The sequence below is a fragment of the Eumetopias jubatus genome, unplaced genomic scaffold (assembly GCF_037043125.1).
Source record: "Eumetopias jubatus isolate StellerSeaLion01/CBP00866 unplaced genomic scaffold, mEumJub1_p1.0 scaffold_8, whole genome shotgun sequence".
Classification (NCBI taxonomy): domain Eukaryota; kingdom Metazoa; phylum Chordata; class Mammalia; order Carnivora; family Otariidae; genus Eumetopias; species Eumetopias jubatus.
This window is the reverse complement of record NW_028274814.1, coordinates 142,006,677-142,031,080: the sequence shown is the minus strand read 5'-3', so window position 1 is coordinate 142,031,080 and position 24,404 is coordinate 142,006,677. Positions and strand designations below refer to the sequence as shown.

Here is a 24,404-nt window from a genome sequence, read left to right as displayed (position 1 = left end):
TCCCAGGGTCTGATTCTCGTGGTTGGTGAAGGTGTGTCTGGGCGTCTCCCAACCCAGGGCTTGACCTGCCTCCCGCACACACTGCTGGGGCTCCCCCCGCCTCACGGAGAGGCATAGCCAGAGATGTGGCACCTTTCCTGGGCGCCTGGGTATTCGAGTCCCCAAGCCAGGTGGTGGTCACAGAACAGCCCCCAGCATGTAAGCACTGCCAACACTTCCTGGAAACTGGTCCCTGAGGATGTGCACCCAGAGGGACAGCCCCCCCGCAACTGCACCAAGGTCCCAGGGGAGCGGGACGCTGACCCCACTTCTGTATGGCCGCCCATCCCCGGGCGGAGCCCCTGGGCTTTCCACAGCTGGCATGGGAAGGGAACGCCAGCTCAAGGGCCTGGAGATGCATGCTGAGCCTGCAGGGGTCAGAGGCCACACAAAGGCATAATCACCTCCCAGTATCCAGTGCTTCTTGAGGTGGAAAGCCACGCTGGGTGTCCCATGTGAGCATTTATTTCGGTGATGGGTTGCAGTAATGGCCCAACGGCAGGAACGGGCTGGCATGGAGAAGGGAGAGCAGGCTCCATCTGACCCCACGGCCCCCACACTCATGGCCAAGGCCAGGATACAAGGCAGGCGGCAGGGGCCCCAGCCCGGGGGTGAAGACAGCAGCTCCCTGGGATGTGGTCCCAGGCCTCCTGGCCATGCCTGACCAACGGGGGCTGGGGACCTGGTCCTCTGGGTTCCTCTGATCCTGGCTCTGTGGGGTGGGGAGGGACGGGCCACATGTCTAGTCACAGCAGCAGCTGGGCAAAGGGGAGGGGCCGGTGAGCTGGGCGCCCCACAGCAGCTCAGGCTCGAGGCCGTCATCCCTTTCAGGGACCCCGAGAGTCGTCCCAGGACCGCACAGGAAGGAGGTGAGTGCGGCAGGCTGCCGAGAGGGGCAGGGCCAGAGCAGGAAGACAAGCAGAGCTCACTTTTGCAGGGACTGCAGTTCGGGAGGTAGATCGCACCCCATGTAGACACCGTTGGTAATGCTGTATTCCAGTAAAGCACCAAAACAGGGATCCTGTTGAAACACCAAGGAGCCAGGCCTCAAACCCCAAGCCATCCGAGCGGCACCCTGTCCCCAAGCCCTTCCCTCCTCAGGTGACTCACTCTGACCAGAACATGAGGATTTCCTAGCACAATCAGCAAGGCTTTGGGTCTGGTGATGGCAACATTAAATCGTTTTGAGTTGGATAAGAAACCCAAAAAATATCTATCGTCTTCAAATCTATCTTCATTTGACCGTACCTAAAAAAACACAAAGATGAATAAAAACGGTATTGTAAGTTTTTTTGACAAAGAAAGAAACTTGGTATTTTAAAAGCATTTAGAAACATGAGACATCAGTATAACTCCACTTTTGGTTAAAAAAGGAAAAACCCAGTGTTGTGGGGGGGCGTCACAAGACCCTCTCACGTACCTCTGGGTGTAGAGGTCCCTCTGTCCTACCTGCAATTCTAACTTATCTGCAGTTAAATGTGCTGCTCCGTGAAGAGAACTCACGAGTGAAACATGGAGTTCTGAGAGTTACAGCTGGTACCCCTTGGGTGGCAGCTGAGCCGCTGCGGCCTGCGTGGGGACGGGCTCCTGTCTCCCGCTCGGCCCTTTGGTCCCCTCCTCTTTCAACACCCCGTCCCTCTTCTCCAGCATATTTACCACTTCTCCCTGGATCTCTTCATATTTGTGTCTGTGGCTGAGTATTTTAAGGAGGTCCCACAGTTAGGGCCTGAGATGAGCCCCGCATCCTGCAACTGCTTTTCTGCACTGATGGGCCTCTGCCACTTTCTACTGGAATGTACCACGAACCCGACAAACATCAGTGGCGTCAGACACACTGTCACCCCCACTAAAAACAGGAATACCTACAGTGGAGATGATGATGGCCAAATATTCTTGCCCTTGAAACTCCTCTACTGATCCGACCTTTATGTCCATCAGATCAACATTTCGCAAGAGAATTTTGATTTTTTCCACCTTTGAAGCAGATAAAGATAAAACTTTACAAATTTAACCATTTCTTTATATATTTAAGCATAAGCCAAATATTACCAATATGCAGTATTGCTTTTCAAGTCGAAACCCTATTTCATCTGAGTTGATTAGAACACAAATTGGTTTCAGACCCAGAACACTTGGGGAAAGGGGGCAGCGTGTGTCGGGAGCAAGGCTTCCGCGTCCTGATGGGCACACAGCAGCGAGGGTGGAGGCACGGGCCTTCTGCTCTGTGGACATGGCCACCTCCATGGGGACAGTGCGGCCCCAGTGGCTGGATAGAGGCCTGGAAGCAGGCTTTGCACAACCATGGCAGGAAGGTGGGAAGACATCTCTGTGAAGAGGGAGTGGGAACAGTGAGTCATGGAAACAGGACCCTGCGCTATGTGTCTAGAGACAAGGCTCTCCAAGGGGTGCTGGTAAAAGAAAAACCATTTTGAAACCTCGGAGAAAACCTCAGCACAGGGGGAAGCTTCTGTTCCCCTGGGGGGCACGGAGGGTGGCCCCTCACCTGCCGCCAGGTGAACAGACTGAGAGCTCCAGCAGCTCCCCCCACCTCCCAGGTCTGAGCACGGGGAGTCTGGGTGTGGGACCGGTCCGTGGGAGCCCCCTGATGCGCGGGGGCCTGCAGTGGCTGTGGAGGGACTCGGTGCCACGTAAAGGAGCTTGTCTCCAATCTCCTTCCAGACTGTGACCAGACTCTGTGACCACGCTCAACGGTCCACACCTGCTTCCGATAGGGCGTGATCACACCGATGTCACTCATAGACACCTGGCTGGAGATGCCCCTGGCCAGGAGGCAGCAGTAACGCATGACCTGGACAGCTTCGGCTGCATTGAACCACGACGGGCTCCTCCCTTCGCGAGCTTCGCTGCCCTGAGTTAATTAGGAGACAAGAGAATGGGACATCCATCACAACACTTCATTTCCTCAACAGTCCCCTTGTAAAGGGGACTATGAAAAAGGAAGGAGCAGAAGCAGGTGCTGGGAGTACGGCGTGAATAAGACTGAAAACACCCCACTCTCCAGCAGGCAGACCGGCTTCAGCTATGGTGAGACCCACCACAACCGCAACAAGAGCCCGGAGGAGAAGGGCTGCTTGGGGGCGGTGTGTGATTTGCTGCAACAGGAGTGGATGGTCAGCAAGGCCTGCGCCGACAGCTGCATGTGCAGGAGGGCATGCTAGAAACAGGGAAAGGTGACCAGTGCAGCCACAGCCTAGGGGGCCAGGGTGAGAGGCGTCTGGCCAGCTGTGGTCAGTTCAGCAGGTGGCAAGGACAGCCCTGTCACAGGTCAGGCAGGGGACCATGCACTCAAGAGTCCCACTCCCTCCCCACATCTAGGTGTGGGCCTGCTCAGCCAACCAGCAAAAAGATATGCAGCAGACCAACAAGCACACGAAGGTGCTCGGCATCACTAATCATCAGGGAGACATAGATCAAAACTCCCAAGATCCCACACCTCGCACATGGCTACTATGAAAAAAACAAAACAGGTGTTGATGAGGATGTGGAGAAACTGGACCCCCTATGCACTGCTGATGGGAACGTAGTTGGTACAGTCACCGTGGAAAACAGTGTGGAGGCTCCTCAAAAAATTAATCACAGAAATACGTTCTGATCCAGCAATCCCACTTCTGGGTATATACCCAAAAGAAATGAAAGCAGGTCTCGAGAGTTACTGTCTACCTGTACTTAGAGCAACACTACTCATAACAGATAAAATGTGCAAGCAACCCCGGTGTCCCCCGCCGGACGAAGGGACAGACAAAGTGTGGCCCACTGGCATCGTGGAGTAGTACTCAGCCTGCTGACACCTGCCACGACCCGGGGGAGCCCTGAGGACACTGTGCTGAGTGAAATAAGCCAGACCCAGAAGGACAAATCCTGTCTGGTTCCACTTCTAGGAGGCACCTGCAGCGGTCAGACCCAGGGGGACAGAGAGCAGACGGCGGGGCCGGGGAGGGGGCTGTGCGGAGAGTGCGTGATGGGGACAGTTTCAGTTTGGGGAGATGGAAAAGTTCTAATAATTGGTTGTAAAACAATGTGAATATATTTAACAGTACTAAATTGTACACTCAAAATTGGCTAAAGGAGTAAACTTATGTCATACGTATTTTACCATACACACACACACACACACACACACGAAAGAATGCCAGATATAGCAATTAGAATGCATTAATTTTGAGGATTTTTAAAAAAGATTTTATTTGAGAGATAGAGACAGAGAGAGAGAGAGAGAGAGAACACAAGCAGGGGGAGGGGGAGAGGGAGAAGCGGACTCCCCGCTGAGCAAGGAGCCTGACGCGGGGCTCAATCCCAGGACCCTGGAGATCATGACCTGAGCCGAAGGCAGACGCTTAACCGACTGAGCCACCCAGGTGTTCCTTGAAGATGTTTTTTGCTGTTGGTAAGCCATATGTATCTTTTATTACTTATTTTTTTATAGTTTATTTATTTTTAAATAATTTCTACACCCAAAGTGGGGCTTGAACTCACAACCCTGAGATCAAGAGTCACACGCTCCACCAACTGAGCCAGCCAGGTGCCCCATAATTTATTCTTTAGATTTACAATAGATAAGATACCTAAGAAAAATTTCAGTGTGATGAAACTTAGAAACCTTCTAAACTGAAGAGAAGAAACATTCAATGAATAGCAACCAATCACGTACAAAAAATAAGGAAAAGGAACAATAATAAAGGTAAAGATGAAGAAATAAAGGTAAATAACCAACCATAAGTTGGACTGATTTATCTCATTAAAAGCAGAGACTCTCAAATTGGGTTAAATATAAGCACTAGCTGCTTCTAAGACAGATACCTAAAATAAGATGATAAAGAAAGAATGAAAAGAGAGGACAAAGATACCAGATAAAAAGAAACAAGGAGGGGCGCCTGGGTGGCTCAGTCGTTAAGCGTCTGCCTTTGGCTCAGGTCATGGTCCCAGGGTCCTGGGATTGAGCCCCGCGTCGGGCTCCCTGCTCCGCGGGAAGCCTGCTTCTCCCTCTCCCTCTCCCCCTGCTTGTGCTCTATCTCTGTCTCTGTCTCTCAAATAAATAAATAAAATCTAAAAAAAAAAAAGGAAAAAAAAAAAGAAAGTTATAAATGTCCAGAAAGTTATGAAAGGAGGATCTCTCAGCAGACATACGTGGAAAGAGAAAGCTACAGGATGGCATCCCCAGTGCCTTCCTAATTAAGAGAATGAGGAGTATGGGAATAAAGTGTCCATCTTATGGGAATTACAACAAAGAAAACAAATAATGAAATTAGTAAGGGGGATGCTTAAAGACAAAGCTGAAATTAATGAACAAAGAAGAGAAAACATAACTAAGTCCAAAGCTGGCTTTTTTTCAGGGCGCCTGAGTGGCTTAGTTGTTAAGCGTCTGCCTTCGGCTCAAGGTCATGATCCCCTAGTCCTGCTCCGCGGGAAGCCTGCTTCTCCCTCTCCCACTCCCCCTGCTTGTGTTTCCTGTCTTTCTCTCTGTCAAATAAATAAATAAAATCTTTTAAAAAAAAAAAAGAAAGTTGGCTTTTTTCATTTATACCAGGGTTGCCTCATCTCTCCCGTGAAGGGCCAGATAGTATCTCAGGCTTTGACAGGGCTAGGCTGTCCTACTCAAGTCTACACAGCAGAAAGAAGACAGAGATCAGCCACCTGTCCACTGTGGCACAGGCTTCCAACTCTTCTTCTTTACAAGGACAAGACCACAGCGACCTTGGTGGCCCCTCCTTGGGCCACCCTGGGGCTCATCCCTGCCCTACAATATTCATGCAGTGTGTTCTACTGCGCTTCCTCTGCTGAGATGCGCTGGGCATGGGGACGGAGCAGCGAGTCAGACAGAGGTCCTTCTAAAGCATCCCCAGGGGAAGGTGTAAGTCAAGGTAACACTCCCACGAGGGGGTACTTGCTAGAGAGTGTGTCTGACATTGCATGCTGGGGACTCGGGAGTGAGTGTGCAAGGGGAGCGCAAGGGCCAGGCCTTTCCAGCAATCCTGAGGCCATTAAACTGGTGATAAAACCCTTTTTGCTCAAATGAAGGGAGTAGACCACATTCTCTGCAACCCAGCCTCAGAGGCCTTGTCCCCGTTTTATACTCAGGGCATAGAGTGGAGTCTGGGACACAATTAGGCCCTTAAAAAATCCTTACTAAATAAATAAATGTTTCTGGACTTTGTTCCATTGACCTATGGGTTTGTTTTTTTTTTTTTTTGAATCTATAAAAGTACGCTTTTATTTGCTGTAGTTTGTAGTATGCTATCTAACTGGCTTTGTATCTCATTCTTCTACAAACACTTTTTGTACACTTAAAACACATTTGCACATTTATAATCACTTTCTCATGAAAAAACCCACTGTGACTTCTATGTAGATCGCATTAAATATATGAATTAATGTGGGCAGAACAATACCGATCTCTCTGTTCACAGACATCATGTGCCTGTCTCGCTTCATGCACTCAGGTTAAGCCTTCTGACTCTCTGCAGCAACGCTGCTTACTTCTCCTTAGGCTGACTTCTAGATAATGGTAGAGAGATCGCTGATCCCCTGCTACACCTTCTCAACTGTTTTTCTGATATACAGGAAAGCTTCTGAGGATGGACAGAGCAGGGGCAGAGTGTTCCTGGGAGGGAGAACGGACGCAAGGCCGGGAGAAGGCGCCAGCCAAGAGGGGCTTGTGTTGAGTGTTCCAAGTTGGGAGGTACCGGTCTCACCACAGAACCCCCTTGCCTTGAATTCTCCTTTGTCGAAAAGGCAGGCCCTCCACAGCCACACCTGAACATGCGCCTCTACCTCCCCATCCACTTCTGAGAGAGCAGGCAAATCCAGAGTACGAGACAGCGCTGCTGTCACCTGGGCTCATGTACCGAACACAGGCAGCACAGAGGAAAGGGCAGACGCCACCCCAGGGGCACCCCAGCACTAGCTCCTCCTGTCCTAGGGCCTGGGTGCAGCCCCAGTTCTGGATGAGAACTTGGGATGGTTAATGCAAAAGATGACTCTGGTTCTAACAACCAAATTCCAATACAAACTCTGGTTTTAGGGCACACTCGTCACTTTTTGGGGTACTGAGCATCTAGCTCTTTCCTACTGGGGAACCCCCACCTGGTGAGGCCATGGTGAGTGAGGCAGAGGCTCTCCCCACTCCATATCAGTTCACTCACTTGACACTTGAGGTGTGTGGTTCCTCTTGGTGGGCATGGGAACTCCTGGTTCCCAGGCCCCCCCAGCTCTGCTCATCACCCCAGCCTCCCACTCGGGTACATGACATCTTTAATACCCTTCCCGTAAACTCCTTTAGGGTGTCACCCTCCGATGCCCACTTGGCCATCACCCTCTGGAGTCTGTTTTGTATACAGAACATCTGGGGGGCACAGTGCTCCCTACTGTTCTTACTCTTCAGCACCAGCATGGCCATCAGACCACCAGCGACTGGCAAATGCTTCATGGACAACTGAACTGAATGAAACATACACAATGAACACGCATAAACCCACAAACAGCCACTGGAGCTGAGCCACGTCCTTCTGGACCGCCCTCAGTGCACAACTCACCCTCACGCCGTGGAAGATGAGGGGGAAGCCTTTCTTTGGTAACTTCTCCCAGCCCAGCAGGGAGGTCACCACCTCGGGGTCTGCGCAGACTTCCAGCTCTCTGTGGTAGAACAGCCTGGACGGCAGCGCCAGCAGAGCCGGGTGGGATCTGTAGTTCTTCACGAGCTTCGTAACCTGCAAGGAGAGGGCTGGTAGCAGGTCCAGGGCCGAGTTGGCACACGCATTCTGCACTGCTGTCCAAGAGAAACATGCTGAGACCCACCTCAGATCACAGCCCCAGGGCTCTACCTGTGCCCCCTCTCCTGGCCGGGCACCTGCCACCCTATTAGGAAGAACTCCTGCACCTCCAACGACTTTTTGAACAAGAGATTTGGTTTCTTAATTGAAATGTAACATACAGTGTTACATGGGTTTCAGGTGTGCAATATAACAATTTAGCAATCCTACACATTGCTCAGGCTATGTGAACTCTCCAACCCCGTCACCTGTTTCCCCCACCCCCACCTCCCCTCTGGTGACCGTCAGTGTGTTTGCCGCATTTAAGGGCCTGTTTGTCTCTTCGTTGTGTTTCTTAAATTCCACATATGGGTGAAATCATATGGTATCCAACTTTCTCTAAGTTATTTCACTTAGCATTCATTATACCCTCTAGATCCAACCATGTCATTGCAAATGGCAAGATTTCATTCTTTTTGATGACTGAGTAACATTCCATTTTATGTATACCACAGCTTCTTTATCCATTCGTTTATCAATGGACACTCAGGTCAGAGCAGCCCTTTCTTGAGAGGATTTAGGACATGACTAAACAGCCCCCCCGCCCCCGCCTTAGGATTCTACTTTACGAGAGAGAGAGAGAGAGAGAGAGAATGGGGGAGAGCAAAAGCAAGTGCACACACAGAAGGAGAGGGAGAAGCAGACTCCCCGCCGAGCAGGGAGCCCGATGTGGGGTTCGATCCCAGGACCCTGGGACCATGACCCGAGCCGAAGGCAGACACTTAACGAGTGAGCCACCCAGGGGCCCCTAAACTGTTCCCTTTAAGACCTTGTAAGAAAATACAAATCTCACTAGGAGGGTAAACAGGGGAGCATGACTTAAAAAGATCCCCTACAAGAAAAGTACATGCCATCAGCAGGTCTTAGCTTTCCAGAGCCAGGGAGGGTGCAGGTCTCAGAGAGAGGCCCTGATCTGTAGGTGACCTGTGACCCGGAGCAGATGACAGGGCTGGCTCTGGGTGAACATGTAGCCTCCTCTTGATCATGGGGCTTCGGCTGGGGGACTAGGATGAGGAGTGACTGCCTGAGCTGAGCTGCCTGGTGGTGGTCTTGACGGAGCAGGGCATGAACGGGAGGGCTTACAGCCAGGCGAGGAGGTGCCTGCAGGGACAGCAGGCCACTCCGAGCCTCTCTGGCCTCTCCCCTCAGCTTCTGCAGGCTGCTTCCACCTCCGGGCCCCACTCTCCCCTGCAATCTTGAAGGCATCCTGAAAGGGATCCTCCTACTTTCCTCACCCGTGTCCCCAGCCCCCGGAAAAGGGTCTCTGGCTGTGCCATCCCATGGTCAGGGAAAAGGGACGGCAGTGGAGAAGGGCGAGTCTGTGGCCATGGAACCGGGCTGAGGGCAGGCTGCGTGCCGCCCGGGCTCAGAAGCCTTTGGAGGCGGCAGCTGCTTGTGCTTGGGGGGACTTAGCAGCCAGGTTCTTGGGCAGGTTGAGCAAAGGACACTGCTCTGTGTCCAGATTGCCCTGGGCCTCCCCAGTGATACCACGGGGCCCCAGCAGGGATCAGTCCAGGCCCAGGAAGGCCCTGGGCGGGGGCGCCTGGGGGCACATGGGCTGCTCCTAGCCCCGGAGTCACTGCTGCAGGCACACTGTCTGCTGGATGTTGGAGAGCAAATCCTCTCGCTCCACAGCGGAATGAGAGCCACACGTGTCCCTGTTCCAGCTTGAATTTGCCCTTTGTCCATCCTGTATCCCTGTCAGTTTGATAAATCCCCCTGACCACGGCCCCAAATCCAGCCTTGGCTGTCTCAGGGCCACCTGGATGGGTCACCTCAGAAGAGCTGGCACAGGCAGAATCCAAGAGGCTGGAATTGGGGTCTTGGTGCCCAGGGAGGGAGCTCTGTCCCACTCCCCCATCTGTAGGCCCGGAGGGCCCGTTGCAATCTCCAGGGAGCTGCAGGTACCCTTCCCCTTAGACAGGTGCTTCCCGCCCTGCAGGATGGAAAATGCTGAGGCTCTACAGTCTGACTCACCTTTCTTGCCCTGCTCCCTGCAGCTGCCACCCTCACCCCCTTGTCTTGTTTGGCTCAAGACTTCTTGACCCAACCCCCACCCCTTCTTTGTGACTTCCCCATCTCTGGGCACCACCACAGCCTCCAGAAAAGCATTGTCCGTGCATCCATCCTGGTGGCCCGTGCTGCAAGCCCACTGTTGCTGCACCCCAGGCCTTGGGCGCTCAGGTCGTCCTGCCCTTCTTGCCGTGGTCCAGCACAGATGGGAGGGGAGGCTCCTGGGAGACTCAGGTGGTAGAGCAGCTGCTGGGAGGGGAGGCGCCATTGTGCTTTGCACAATGCCTGGTGGTCCCTGCAGCGGTGAGGGCTGCAACTGGGGCCCCTGACAGCGAGGCCGACGCATGCTCCGTGTCTCCCCACCAGCCACCAGGGCGCCCTAACCCCCACCAGGCTCCTCACTGACGCCAGGGGTGAAACATGTTTCCTCTAACCCGGGGATTTTCATGCCTACCACCTGACTGGACTGCACTGTCCCTGACAGAACTCCTCCCCCAGAAGAAGCATTCGGACTGCCAAGCTCCGGAGAACAATGGGTTTGCTGAGGAGAAAAGTGCTCTGGAGCCAGCTTCTCCGAACCCGTGGACAGGCTCAAAGCTCTGTGTTCTAACAGAAGACATGAACGTCAGGCAAAGGGATGGAGAGGGGGCCGCTCGGATGGTCTTCCTTGGGGGCAGGGGGGCTGGCTGTGTGCCGGGCTGCACGCTTCACTCTGCACTCACTGGCTCGCAGCCCTGGCCTTTACACGAACCCACGAAGCCCCGTCTCAGCTCAGCTGCAAACGGCCACTGGCACCTGGGCTGTGAGGCCACGGGGGCTAAGGGCACATCCCCCCGACCCAGAGCCAGCTGCGGGAACTTGGGGAGGGCCGCGGTGACGTCAACAGTGCAGGGAGCAAGGACAACCTATGTTCTGCCTCCAACTGGCCCACGGTGTCCTTCAGTACAAGGTGCCCTCCCTTGTTCCTGGGGGGAGGACCTGGTAGGCCCCAGGACTTTTCTGCTAACTGATGGCAGCCAACGCCAACTCGGTCGTTACAGCACGTCCACTCTCCAAGATGCTAACCAAAACCCCAAACTCAATTTGGCATCTCAGCTTCTCACTCCCCCAAGCCAGGCCTTCCGTCAGCATATAGGGTGCCAGAGGAGAGAGGCCCCCCCCTGCCCCAGACACTTGCTGTAGCTTCAAGGGCCTCTGGGGAGAAAGAAGGTGCAGTGTACTCAGGCCGAGGCAGCTCTGCCATCCAACCCTGGCTGGAGGCCTCCCCTTCCTCCAGCTGCCCGTCAGCCTTAGGGACATGAATGCTGGGTGGCACGGAGGTGTCTCCCACATGCAGGGGGCTCTCTGCTGCCCAGTCTGGGCCATGGCCCTCAGTACCTCCTGAAGGTCCAGTGCTCCCCAGCACCGCCCACCCCCCCCACATGCTCTCCTGCCTCCTCTGTTCTCCAGGGGGGTAAAGGCCCTCAGGACCGAGAGCCTGGCACGGGTCTCAAGCCATTTCCAGGAAAATCTGCCCAGGATCACTACATCTCGTTTCTGTTCACTGTTAAAAGTTTAGAAGGAACTCTTCTTGTTTTTCGTGCTGTAGGCATTCAGAGAATATGCTACTTGACTCATCTTAATGAGTGATCCCAGCAACCCAAGGTTCCCGAGCTCCAGTGTGCCGGCGGGTGGGGCTAAACTGCAGATTGCAAGGCCCATCCCTCAAAGCAGTCCCAGTTGGGCTGAGGAGGGAATTTGCAGGTTAACCAGCAAACTAGCACCACAGGGGGACACATGGCCTTGTCTTTCAGATGAGAAGATACATGGCTCTTTCCCATTTTCCCACGTTAACCCAGATTTCACTCATACTGTGTTTGGCCCCACAGAACCTCCACCATCAGCCTTGGATGGGACTGCCTGGAACTGCGGATCCCTCTGGGGCTGGGAAGCGCCTGAGTGGCTGGGACAGGGGTGCTGGCCAAAGTCCCCTCTGAGATGGGAGGGGGACTGTGAGCTGTCAGCCTCCTCTGCTCCCCTGGGTGTGGCTCAGTGCACACATGGAGCAGAGCCCGCTGCTACAGGGACCGTGGTGGGACACCACGAGGAACCACGGCCACGAGGAGTCTGTGCTTACCAACAAGGGGTTGTAGGCACCACAAGCACCAAAAGCGTCTTCATCCCTCAGATATGCTGGCCGGGACATAAGTCTTTCCAACATAGACACGTTCAGCCCATAGGCCATGGCGAGTCTGGACTTAATGACGGGTCCAAGCTGCATGGGGTCTCCGGCAAGGACAATCTGTAGCACACAGACGGGCAGCCCCACTAGAACAGTCACCCACACTCACCACCACAGCCAGGGGAGGCTCAGGAAACAGGTGTGCGGGCACCACGCATGCAACAGCTTGGCCTCCCGCCTTCTGATGGTGAACCGAGGCTCCCTGAGTATAGGCTAGGAGGCAGCAGGCCCCCACAATCACCTGGGCTGCAGAAGACAGGGGAGGAGACATGGCTGCCCGAGTGAGGGGGCAGATACTCAGACAAGAGCAGTGGAGGATGTGAAGGAACAAACTGGCTGGGCAGCTTCTGCCCCAGTCTTCTGGAAGTACTGTGCCCTTCTCCCGGACACTGCCCTTTTCCCGCCCATCCTGCCACCCCCTGGCCCACGCAGCAGCTAAACTACATCTGCTCCCTGCTCTGTCCCTGTGCAGCCCCTGCACCTGACAATCAAGATGGGAGGAGGCAGGTGTCTGGGGGACCAGGAGAAGCTGGAAAGGTCCCTCCTTGGGTGAGTATGTACATGTGCAGAGAACAGGCGAACAAGTCGGTCCCAGGGTGAGTACTGGAGGAGGCAGCAGGTGTGAGTAGGAAAAGAGCCAAAGCATCAGCCTCGGCTAACTGGGCTGAGCACCGAGGGGCAGTGAAGGGGCAGAGCGGTGAGGGCCTGGGCAGCGAGCCAGGGCAATGCCTGGATGTCCCCGCCCAGCTGCACATGCTCTTTGTGCTGTTTTAGAAGCGAATCCAAAGGCAGAGCAACCCTTTCTTCCCTGTGCACAAGGAATGAAGTATGTGGACAAACACAAGGCCCCCGCCTCACAGAGCCTCAGGGTCCTTGGCACCTGAGCCTGTCAACCCTGGGCTTGTCCTGTGTAGAGATGGAGGTCGGGTGTGCAGAGCACCCACTGGAGCAGGAAAAATGGGAGGAGACCACATAGCAAACAGGCCTTACCTGGCCGTTGGCATCTGAAACCAGCCCCAGTGGAATAAGGCATTCCGGCTCACTCGCCTGTCCTGCTTCGTCCACAAACACGTGTGTAAAATGTCCGACTCTAGAGCCAAAGATGTTCTCAATGGTCATTTCTGTCAAAGTGTCTTAACAAGCAACAGCCAACACACACTGCATGGCCACATCTGCACCCGCCCCTGGCAGGCTGGCCCAGGAAGGTGGGGCTCACCTGGTCTGGATGAACTCCAGGCCACCGGCACCTGGGGCTCTGTACACAACGTCTGTGTTTAAGTAGATTCAGAGGCAAACGGGATGAGGGGTGGGAATGAGCAAACTAATGAGACTCACATCAGAGCAGGTGCTCCTCACACCTGTTTGAGGCCCGGCTGGAACACAGCTCCACTGCCCACAAACCACGTGATGCCGGGCAGGCGGCACTGCCTCTGTGCCTCAGTTTCCCCAACATGGCAGATGTGAGAACAGGGTGAGCTGGTCAAGCTGAGCGACGCACCCACATGGTGGTTGCTACCTTCCCTGACTTGTGCTCTCCAGCATGCTCTGAGCTAGGACGATACCCCAGTGCTCCAGACCCCCGGGGGTCCAGGGGAGAGTGCTGAGCATGTGCTCTGGGCCCCGGGCATCCCCTGCCCCACTGGAAGCCCAGAGAAAAGATCTGCAGCAGGGACACCGTGCCGAAAGCCCCAGAACCGCCGGTGACCGGACAAACTCTGGGCTGGGCCCGACAGGAACCCCATCAGAGCCCGCTGGTGTGCAGTGAAGCAGCTCTGGGTCCCCACCTTTGTCTTTCCACTGGGAGTCAGGTTACAACCCCACCACGACACCCCCAGGTCCCTCCCTACGAAAGATGAGGAAATCACAGGCTTCCATCCTCCTTTCTTACCTCATGTCCCAATTCCTGCTGAAGAAACTCCACACTATATATCTTTCTTAGAAGATAAGCACTTTTCAATTTTTAATAAATCAGCTATTTAGTTATTTTTATGAGTCCGCACTGTTCCGTGTTTACACCTTCTCAGCTTTGTGCAGCTCCAGCTGCCCGTCGGCTTCCCAGCTGCTGCTGTGGGCCCCTTCCTCATCCTCTGGGGTCTCCCCCACCCCAAGCCTATGTTCTCGGATCCTGCCTCACAATGAAGCTCCACGAGGACAGAGACACTATGTCTGTGGGTCCCAGCACCCAGAGCCGTGCCTACCTCACTCCTATCTGGTAAAAGAGCCCCGCACTGCTGCACGTCGTGACGATGATCCTGAAGCGCGAGGCCTTCCAGATGTCCTCCCCGTCTTTGCAGTACAGCTTGATGGCATCAGTGACTGTCTGGAGGGAGGACGGGGCCAGCTTACTTCTCAAAACACTGTTTCTTTAAATTGGACACAGTCACAAAGCTGAAAAGAATTCTAGAAGATAATGTCCTGTTCCCACTTCTTTGTTATGACCAATGACTTAAGACTGTTTTCTTAAATTAGAATATTTTACATCTTCCTATCAACTTCGTCCATGTTCTACAGACTCTACAGCCATGACTAGAACACAAAATCCTGCAGATCCTTCCCCCAAACAACTGTATACATTTCCTAGATTCAGTTTCTTTTGTTAACCAAACCGAGAACTTCTAATTTTCCGAGAGGGATATCTACAGATAAATCAATAAAACAGAACCCAGAAGGAACAACACATTTCGGTGTAAATACGGGAGGAGCACCAGGATTTAATAAAGCGGAGAACGCCAGGGGCACCTGGGTGGCTCAGTCAGCTAAGCCTCCGACTCCTGGTTTTGGCTCAGGTCGTGATCTCAGGGTTCTGAGATCGAGCCCCGCATCAGGCTCAGCACCGGGCATGGAGTCTGCTTCCGATTCTCTCCTTCCCTCTGCCCCTCCCCTCCCCTCCCCTGCTCTGACAAAAAACTGCTGAGAATGCCTGTCTCACAGAGGAAGGAGAATGTAGTTAAAGCTAGGCGGGGGTGGGCAGGACTTTTTTTTTTTTTTAAAGATTTTATTTATTTATTTGAGAGAGAGAAAGAGAGAGCGAGCATGAGAGGGGGAAGGGTCAGAGGGAGAAGCAGACTCCCCGCCGAGCAGGGAGGCCGATGTGGGACTCGATCCCGGGACTCCAGGATCATGACCTGAGCCAAAGGCAGTCGCTTAACCAACTGAGCCACCCAGGCGCCCCAGGCAGGACTTTTCTATCCCAGCTAGCTGTTGACGGCTCACCTCCTCGAACCTGCAGGTGGCGTTTACGCGGACCATGGCGCCGGGCCGAAGCACCTGGCTCTCATGCAGCCGCAGACACACGAGGTCGGCCGCACTGTTGGAGGGTGCACAGACCAATATCCGACTGTCTGGCAAAGCGTAGTACACCTTCAACCAGGACACAGGACACACAGGGGGATAAATGTCAACCTGTCAAGTGCTCGCGCTCACCATGCGGGCGTGGACATGTGGGCTCACGCCCGCCCCTTCTGTGCCTGAGGCCTGGCCACTGACACACGCAGGGATGGTTCTGCCCCTCATGTGCACGTGCCAACAAGACACGAGAGAGTGTGACAGTTCTCTGTTCTCCAGGACCCTAACCTACCCCCCTCCCAGACCTCCAGGACCCTAACCTCCCCAACCCAGACCTCCAGGACCCTAACCTACCCAGCCCCCCCGCCGGGCTCCAAGACTGTAGCCTACTCCCCCCAGACCTCCAGGACCCTGACCTACACCCCAGACCTCCAGGATACTAACCTACCCCACACCCAGACCTCTAGGACCCTAACCTACCCCCCCCAGACCTCCAGGACCCTGACCTACCTCCCCAGACCTCCAGAACCCTAACCTCCCCAACCCAGACCTCCAGGACCCTAACCTACCCCCCGCGCCGGGCTCCAAGACTGTAGCCTACTCCCCCCAGACCTCCAAGACCCTGACCTACCCCCCAAGACCTCCAGGACCCTAACCTACCCCCGCCCCCCAAGGCAGAGACAGCGTCATATTGGTTCTTACGTGCGTGGCTCGCAGGAATTGTGCCAGCTGGGCACTCAGCACATGGTCGCTAATCTGAATCCTGAACAACACAAATACTACACACACACTATCTCTATAAGCCCCATTTTAAATATGGAGACACCAGAAACTTCTGCAGAATGGTGGCTTAGCTACTGTAAAGGGAATGTCTTTTCTGCAACAAAATTTCATGTGATCGAATGGTCAACCGTTCTTTTTTTTTCTTTTTAAAGATTTATTTTTAAGTTATCTCTACAACCAATGTGGGGCTCGAACCCCCAACCTTGAGATCAAGAACTATATGTTCCACCAACTGAGCAGTCAGGTGCTCCAGAATGGTCGACCATTCTAAGAACAAAAAGTCATTTCTAAACCTATGAAATAAGCTTTGGAAAATCCTACATATTCCCATAAACAATGTAAAACAAACTTGGCTAAACATGAAATAACTGGGATTTTTTTTAAAGCTTATTCCCACTTCCTGCCGACACGAGCACGGCACACGGCCGATGCCACTGGGTAGCTGAGCCACTCACTCCCTGTGGTTACCTGTAAGACAGCCTCTATAATCGTCACTGTCTTCCCGGTTCCAGGAGGTCCGAAGAGAATATACGGGAGCGGGCGGCAGTCGCCACTCAGGATTCTTCTAACCGCTAACTTCTGGTTTTCGTTGAGCAAGGGATTGAAAAATTCCTTCTCTCTCACCTTGGGGATCTGAACTTCATTTACTGTATTCAAAGTGAGAACCGGTGTCAGGCAGAGGTCACCTTGGCACGGCAGGAACACAGGTCAGCACGGGCCACCATGATGGCCACGACCCAGCCGGTCAGGAGCCCGCTGCTGAGCTACGCTTTCCAATAACCTCAACTTCACTGGGCAGAGTGGGGAACTTAACTTCACTTTCTGAGGGCAAAAATGCAGGTTACTGATAGTTCATTGTTCCCCCTTACAGGTGCAGCATCACCTAACCTAGACGTCAGAGACAGGGTCTGGAAAAGGCCAACAGAAATAGCCCGTGGTCACGTTAAAGTACTGAGCATGAAACCTCACGTCTCCACTCTGTCTCCAGTTGGAACAAGAGTATCCATCTCTCTGGCTGCAGCCACACCACACACACATCCCAACCTGTGTCCCTTGGGCAGAAGTGAGCTTCTCAGGGGGCCTACTTTCCAGGCAAGGGCTCCCGAGGTTGCCCTGGCAGCCCCTCACCATACGCACCCACATTAGTTGACTTTTCAGCAAAGCCTGCCGGCCCCGGTGTGTCCTGGGCACCAGCCCGCCTCTCCTTGGCTGCGTGCTTAGTGTGGTCCTTCGTGGCTTTCCTACTCTAGAAATAATCATGCAGAAAAACGGCCTTAAAGAAAAGCTTTGCATTTACACAGGTTTAAAGAGTGAACATAAACACCTGCCAATGTTCTCTGTGTTTTATTTAATAGCTCTTTGAATGCATTGCAGGTCATGTTTCAAAACACAGTAAAAATATAGAATATCTGAAAAAAAAGTTACTAAAGAGGTTTGTTTCTTTTTTGAATTCCCTTACAAAAATAAACACAAATGAACTAAACTCTGTGTAGTGATGTCAGACCAAAGGGTGACATCTATCTGATGAGGTGTCTCTTCTCCTCCTGCACCCTTCTCCTGCTCACCTACGAGGGGCACCCGCAGTGGCTGAGGGCAAATCGTGGTCCCTTGCTCCCCTGGAGCCCCACAGGCAAGCCCCTTCCTCCGCCGTGGGAGCGAGCTCAGCCAGCTCTGGGGGACCGTCACATGCCTCAGGTGCTGCCACGGGCTGGCAGAGCTTCCCGGTCAACTGCGCTCCGCATCCTGCCTAAGAACCGGTTCTGTGGGGCGTTTAAACAAACTGAATCTGTCCTGGACCAAGGAAACTGGTTTTCAAGTTTCCCCTATTACAAACAATGCTGTAATAAACAGCTTTGCACATTTATCTTTGTGCAAATCACAGGATTACTTTTTTTTTTTTAAGATCTAGTTGGCTTTATTCAACAACTCACGAATCTAACATGATTACTTCCATAGGACAAATTCTAGAAGTAAAATCGTTGCTAAAAGTTTCACATTAAAAAATGGTATATGTATTACCAAAACTTAGTCCAGAAAGTCACAGCAACTTCCCTTCCCGCGATTATGAGTGTTCAAGAGTATCGCTGACACACAATAACGTGTGCACAAGTGCACAACTTGACAACTTGTGACACATGGACACATGGGACGAGCTGAACACTTGCTGAGCCCACAAGATGCCTCTCCGTAACGCCCCCCACCCCGCCAACAGCATGGTTACATTTTCTAGAATGTTTCATACATGGAAATCTAGGTTATGCACTTTTTGTCTGATATCTTTCCACCGTGTAAGCAACTGCTGTGAGGTCCACCTTCGCTGTCCCGTGCCATCGACAGCTCACCTTTGTCACCACTGGGCCCTGTTCCACTGAAGCAGCACACTGCCTTCCTCCACTCACATGGGTGGACGGCCACTGGGCTGTGTCCAGTGTTGGCCATTACTGAGAGCGCAGCTGTGAATGTCTCTGCACCAGCCCTTGTGTGGACGGACATGGGTTTTCATGTCTCTGGGGCCAACGCCAGGAGGGAAGTGGCTGGACTGTATGGCCGGTGTGGGTTGAGCTTTCTTAAGGAATTCTTTTCAAAAGCAGCTTATATGAGGCTCCAGTTGTTGCACACGCTCATGACCCTTAGTCTGGTCAGTCCTCTTAATTTAATTTTGGTCACTCTGATACGTGTGTAGTGGTAGCTCGCTGTGGTATTGTTTCCCTAACGACGAATGCCGAACATCTTTTCATGGACTTATTTACCATCTGTATACACAGTCCCTGAGGATGGTGTGTCTTATGGTGGTGCGAAAGCGGTACGCATCCTGCAGAAACTGTACTTGGAATTGTGAATTTGGATCTTTCCCCTCGGCTAGCAGTATGTGGCACCATCCTTTTGTGACGCTGGGCAGCGGCCACAGTCCCCAGTCAGCTCACCATCGTGAGATCAACAACCGATACCCTGACAGCCGTGCTGTTTCCCACCTTGAGGACAGTAGGCGGTACATTACACGAGGTATTCGGCTCTTGATTACAAATAGGCTTTGCACTAGCTGATTTTGCCCCACTGTTCTGAGCATGTTTGAGGTTAGCAGGGCTAAGTCGCGATGACTGGTAGGTTAGGTGTATTAAATCCATTTTCAACTGACGGTATTTTCAACTTATGCCGGGTTCACCATAAGCCAAGGGAGATCTGTATATTCTTTGGTAAAGCATATAGAATTGACTTCTGTTTATGTCTTTGGTTCAGTGTTGAGTCTCATGCTCCAGTAATGAGCGGGCTTTTCATTGTCTTAACCATGTCTTTTGAACAGCAGAATACTTAAAAAACTCTGCCTTATCTAAAGATATTAAGATTTTCTCTTGGGGTGCCTGAGTGGCTCAGTTGGTTAACTGTCCAACTCTTGGTTCAGCCCAAGTCATGATCTCAGGGTTGTGGGATTGAGCCCCACTTTGGGCTCTGCGCAGGGGCATGGAGCCTGCTTAAGGTTCTATCGCCCCCCACCCTGCTTGCACTCTCTCTCAAAAATGAAAGGGTTTTTTAATGTTCCCTAGAAATTTTAGTTTCAGGCTTTATATTTAGGGCTACAATCCATTTGAATTAATCTCTGTGAAGGTAGTGAGGTACAGATCCAGGTGCACACCCCTGGATACAGACACGCCATTGTCCTTGTGCCTTTCGCTAAGACTCTCCTTTCCCCATTCTGTCTTTGCACCTTTGTAGAAAGTCAGTTGTCCAAACTCCCATGGGTCTATTTTTAGGCTTCTATTTCATTCCACTTGTACGTGTTTATCCCAACGACAGTGCCACACTGTCTTGATTATTATAACATTGTGAAAAGTTTCAAGTCAGGTAGTGTGAGTTCTCTGAGTTTCTTGTTCTTTTCCAAAGGTGTTCTGAAAATTCTAGGCCTTTTGCATTTCCATATAAATTTTGAAACTGGCTTGTCAATTTCTACAAAAATGTCCGCTAAGATTTGACTGGACCAGCACCGAGTTGATAGATCGGGTTGGGTCTTCCGACACATCAACAGTTTCTCTCGTCAGTGTCGTGAGGTCTCTAGTGTAGTCTTGTACATTTTTTGTCAAATTTGTCCCTAATGTTCAGAACATTTGGATGCTACTTTATATGGTATTCTAAATGCAATTCTGGGTGTTTGGGCTAGCATATACAGAATTTACTTCTGTATCCTGTAAGCTTGCTCGTCTATTAGTTCCAATGGCTCCTTTTTAGAGTCTGTCAGATTTTATACATGAATAACACAGGTGCCTCTTATTTTTCTTGCTGAGTTGCTGGTCTACAACCTTCTGTACACTGGTGAACATGAGCGGCAGGACTGGAAGTGTCCTGACTTTCATGGGAAAAGTGCATTTCATCACTCACTGTGTAGGTTTTTTTGTAGGTGAAGGAAGTTCCCTTCCGTTTCTAGTTTGCTAAACTTTTTGATCAGGAATGGATGTTGGATTTTGTCAGACGCTTTTTCTGTGTCTATGGAGATTCGGTTTGTTAACATGATGAGTATCACTGACTGAGATTTTGGAATGTTAAACCAGCCTCACGTTCCTGGGATGAACCCTTCCTGGTCTCTCGCATATATATACCTACACATACGTAAAGGAGTTCCCTAGAAAAACGATCAATAGGATATATGTATATATAGGTAAAGAGAGACTTATTATAAGATATTGGCTTATGTGACTGCAGAGGCTGAGAAGTGTGAGGTCTGCCACTGGCAAGCTGGACACAGAGGGCAGGGAGAGACTGATGGTTCCCCTCAGGGGAGTCGGGCAGAAGGAATCCCTGTGAACCTGTGTCTCTGTTCAGGTCTCACGGGAGGGATGCCCCCTGCCCCAATCAGGGCACCCACCCACATGCCAATTTCACCCAGAAACAAGATTTAACCAGGCGTCCGGCGGAAGCCCAGGGCCCAGGCCAGCTGGCACATCCCACTGACCACCCACCCCAGCTCCTTTCCCATTTGCAGAGTCTGCAGTGAGGTCACCTCTCTCCTCCTGGATTCTGGGAGTTTGCGTCTTCACACTTTCCCCTCATCATTCTTGTTTGAAGTTTAGCAATTTCATTGATCTCTGAGAATCAGCTTTTGGGTTCACGGATCCCTCTGTTACTCTTCTGTTTTCTATATTACTGATTTCCCTGCCAATGTTTCATTATTTTCTTTCCTTTGCTTAGATCGTATTTCATTTGTTATTTTTCTAGTTTTCTAAGGAAGAGGCTGAGGTCACAGAGTTGAAACCTTTACCCTTCTTTAGTTCAGGCATTCAGGGCTACCGACCCCTCTCAAGAGCCCTCTAGCAGCGGCTTATGGTTTCTGGTATGCTGCAGTGTCACGTTCATTTTGGTAGAAACATTCTAATTTCTCTATTGATTTCTCCTGTGATCTGTGGGTTACATATAAGTGTGTCTTCGGTTTCTCAGTATTTGGGGATTTTCCAGAGATCTTCCTGCAAATGATTTCTAACTTGATTCTATGTGGTTAGAGAATGCATTTTGTATGACTTTAATCCTTTTGAATCTGAGACTTGTTTTATGGCCCCAAATAAGGTCTATGGTGTTGAATGTTCTGTGTCTACTTCTGCACCAAGTGCATGTACCCAGCTCTTTTCACATGGCGTGCTCTACCAACACCCCTCAGATCACAGGGGCTGACAGGTCAGTGTGCTGTGCTCATCTTCTGTCTTCTCCGTCATTAACTGAGGGAAGAGTGCTGACATCGCTGACAGGCACAGGGAATCTGGTTCTCGCTGCAGCTTTATTAGTTTCCATTTCATGTGTTTTGAGGCTGTTATTAGGTGCATATGTGTCTAGGACTTAGGCATTCCTGACGATGATCTTCTTTGTTATGAGGACACCACCTTTTCCCTGATGACCTGTGCTCTGAAACCTACTCTGACACTGGCACAGCCACTCCATGGTCCTTTTGATTGTATCTTTTCCCATCTTTTACTTTTGACGTATTTGTGTCTTTATATCTAAAACGTGTTTCTTAGAGGCAGCATATAGTTGGATCTTGCCTTTTTATCCAGTCTGACCATCTCTCTGTGTTTAGACCCACGCACGCAATGTGACTACTGATGCAGTCAGACTGAACGCACTCACCTTGCTACTTGTTTTGTTCCAGTTACATGGCCGGAAATGCCAAAACCCTGTCTACACAGATCACTGGACAAGGGGGTAGCAAGTCAGTCAGGCCAGGGCACAGCTGCCCATGTGTCCCTCTTTTTCTGCTGACTTCTGAATGAATTATTTTTGTGATTCACTTTTATCTCCTTTGTTGATCTAGCTCTTTATATTGTTATTTTAGTAGTTGCTCTAGGGTTTAGAGTGTATATCTTTAATTGATCAGTTTCCTTCAGGTGATTTATAATAATCTGGTGTAAGAAATAATACTCTCTTCTTCCATCCCTGGTGCTATTATGCATATTTTAAATCTACATGTTACAAACTCTGTAATACATTGTTACTATTTCAGCTTTAAAAAGTCATTTATCTTTCAAAATTATGAAATTTTATCATGGTAAGAAGATTTCACTTCAGGGGCGCCTGGGTGGCTCAGTCGGTTGAGCGTCTGCCTTCGGCTCAGGTCATGGTCCCGGGGTCCTGGGATCGAGCCCCGCATCGGGCTCCCTGCTCCGCGGGAAGCCTGCCTCTCCCTCTCCCACTCCCCCTGCTTGTGTTCCCTCTCTCGCTGTCTCTCTGTCAAATAAATAAAATCTTAAAAAAAAAAAAAGATTTCACTTCAGATCTACCCTCTTAGCATTCTACTCTTGATTCCAGGAGTCTGAATTTTTAGATCTCGTATGAAAGGAATCAAGCAGTACGTGTTCTTCCGTGACTGGCTTATTTCTCTGTGTATAATGTCCTCCAGGCCCACCCACATTGTCACATTTTACAGGATTTCCTTCTTTTTAAAAAGTCAATTATCTTTTAAAGAATTTTTTTGAAAGAAAAAGTTATTTAAATGTGTGTACCTATTTATAATTTCTGGCCCTTCTCATTCCCCTGGGTAGACCCTCATTGCCCACCTGGCATCATTTCTGTGTGCTGAAGGATTCTTGTGTCCCGTGGTGCAGGTCAGCAGGTAACGGACCCTCAGCTCTCAGCCTGAACCTGTCTGAGTACGTTTTTACTTCTCCTTCATTTCTACAGTGTTTGTCGGGCACAGGGTTCTGGGCTGACAGTTTCTCTTGCGAGCACCGTCAAGAGCTGCCCTGCTGTCTTCTGGCGCACACTGCTGTCAACACAAAGTCTGCTGCCGGCCTTGTTTCTGCTCCTCGGCAGCAATGAGACAGACGTTCCTTGTTTCTAGGATTTGCTCTTTATGAGTGACTTTCAGGAATTTGATTGTCATGTGCCTCACTGCATTCTTCTTTAGATTTCTTACACTTTGGGTCATTAATAAGTCTCCTGAATATGTAGGGTTTATGGTTTTCATCAAATCAGGAAAGTTTCCACTATTTTTTCTAGTATTTCTTACACTTCCCTCTCTGGGACTCCAACCGCATGGATGCAAGGCTGCTCGACAGTGTCCCACAGCTCACTGATGCTTTTCTTTTTTTAATACACTTTATATTTTAAAGCTTTTTTTTTTCTCAAATCTTTTTACTATTTCGTTTTGTCAAGTTTCTATGGTCTTTCTGACTGTAGTGTCTAGCCTGCTGTTAACTATTTTTCATCTTAGACATTGAATTTTTTGTCTCTAGAAGAGAATCTGTCTTTTATTGTTTGTACCTCCACTGAACATGCTTGTGTGTCCCTCTCCCTTAGGAGCATGTGGAGCAGTTACTGTAACTGTTTTAATGTCCTTGTCTGCTAACTGCTACCACTGTTCTGTTTTTGTTTTTTGAGTTGATTTCAACTGACTGAAATTTCTTATAATGAGTTGTGTTTCTCAGTTTATTTCTGGATTAGATATCAGACATTGTGAATTTAACACCTTGATGGGTGTATATTTTGTATTCCTGCAACTATCCTTGAATTGTTTCTCTTGTTTGTGGCTGCATTACTTGGAGAGCCACTCTCAGCCTGTCAGACGGACAGGGTGGCAGGCAATGTGGGGCTCTCCCCACTTCTCACACAACACCCTCTGAGGACTCTGCTTATTATCCTGTGAATTCTCTGGCTGTAGGAACAAACCAGGCCCAGCGCTGTGGGGACTCAGGGCTTCTTTCCCGGGCTTGGGTTTTTTTCCTCATGGGCATGCATTCCTGAGTCCTGGGCTGAAAACTCAA

General features: G+C 51.0%; 1 protein-coding gene across 2 annotated transcripts in view; it reads right to left on the bottom strand.

The window, feature by feature from the left end:
- Positions 1-964: 964 nt before the first annotated feature.
- Positions 965-24,404, bottom strand: part of MOV10L1 (Mov10 like RNA helicase 1) — a 64,003-nt gene continuing 40,563 nt past the window's right edge. The window contains exons 16-26 of one of the 2 annotated variants that reach the window (XM_088025688.1): positions 17,305-17,413; positions 16,636-16,814; positions 15,313-15,459; positions 14,298-14,419; positions 13,090-13,189; positions 11,995-12,159; positions 7,590-7,763; positions 2,759-2,908; positions 1,906-2,013; positions 1,150-1,287; positions 965-1,060 (exon numbers count right to left, since the gene is read on the bottom strand). In XM_088025688.1, coding sequence (XP_087881814.1) covers positions 965-1,060; positions 1,150-1,287; positions 1,906-2,013; positions 2,759-2,908; positions 7,590-7,763; positions 11,995-12,159; positions 13,090-13,189; positions 14,298-14,419; positions 15,313-15,459; positions 16,636-16,814; positions 17,305-17,413 — 1,488 coding nt within the window. The remainder of the gene's footprint in view (positions 1,061-1,149; positions 1,288-1,905; positions 2,014-2,758; positions 2,909-7,589; positions 7,764-11,994; positions 12,160-13,089; positions 13,190-14,297; positions 14,420-15,312; positions 15,460-16,635; positions 16,815-17,304; positions 17,414-24,404) is intronic. The other variant, XM_088025689.1, reaches the window with a different exon arrangement.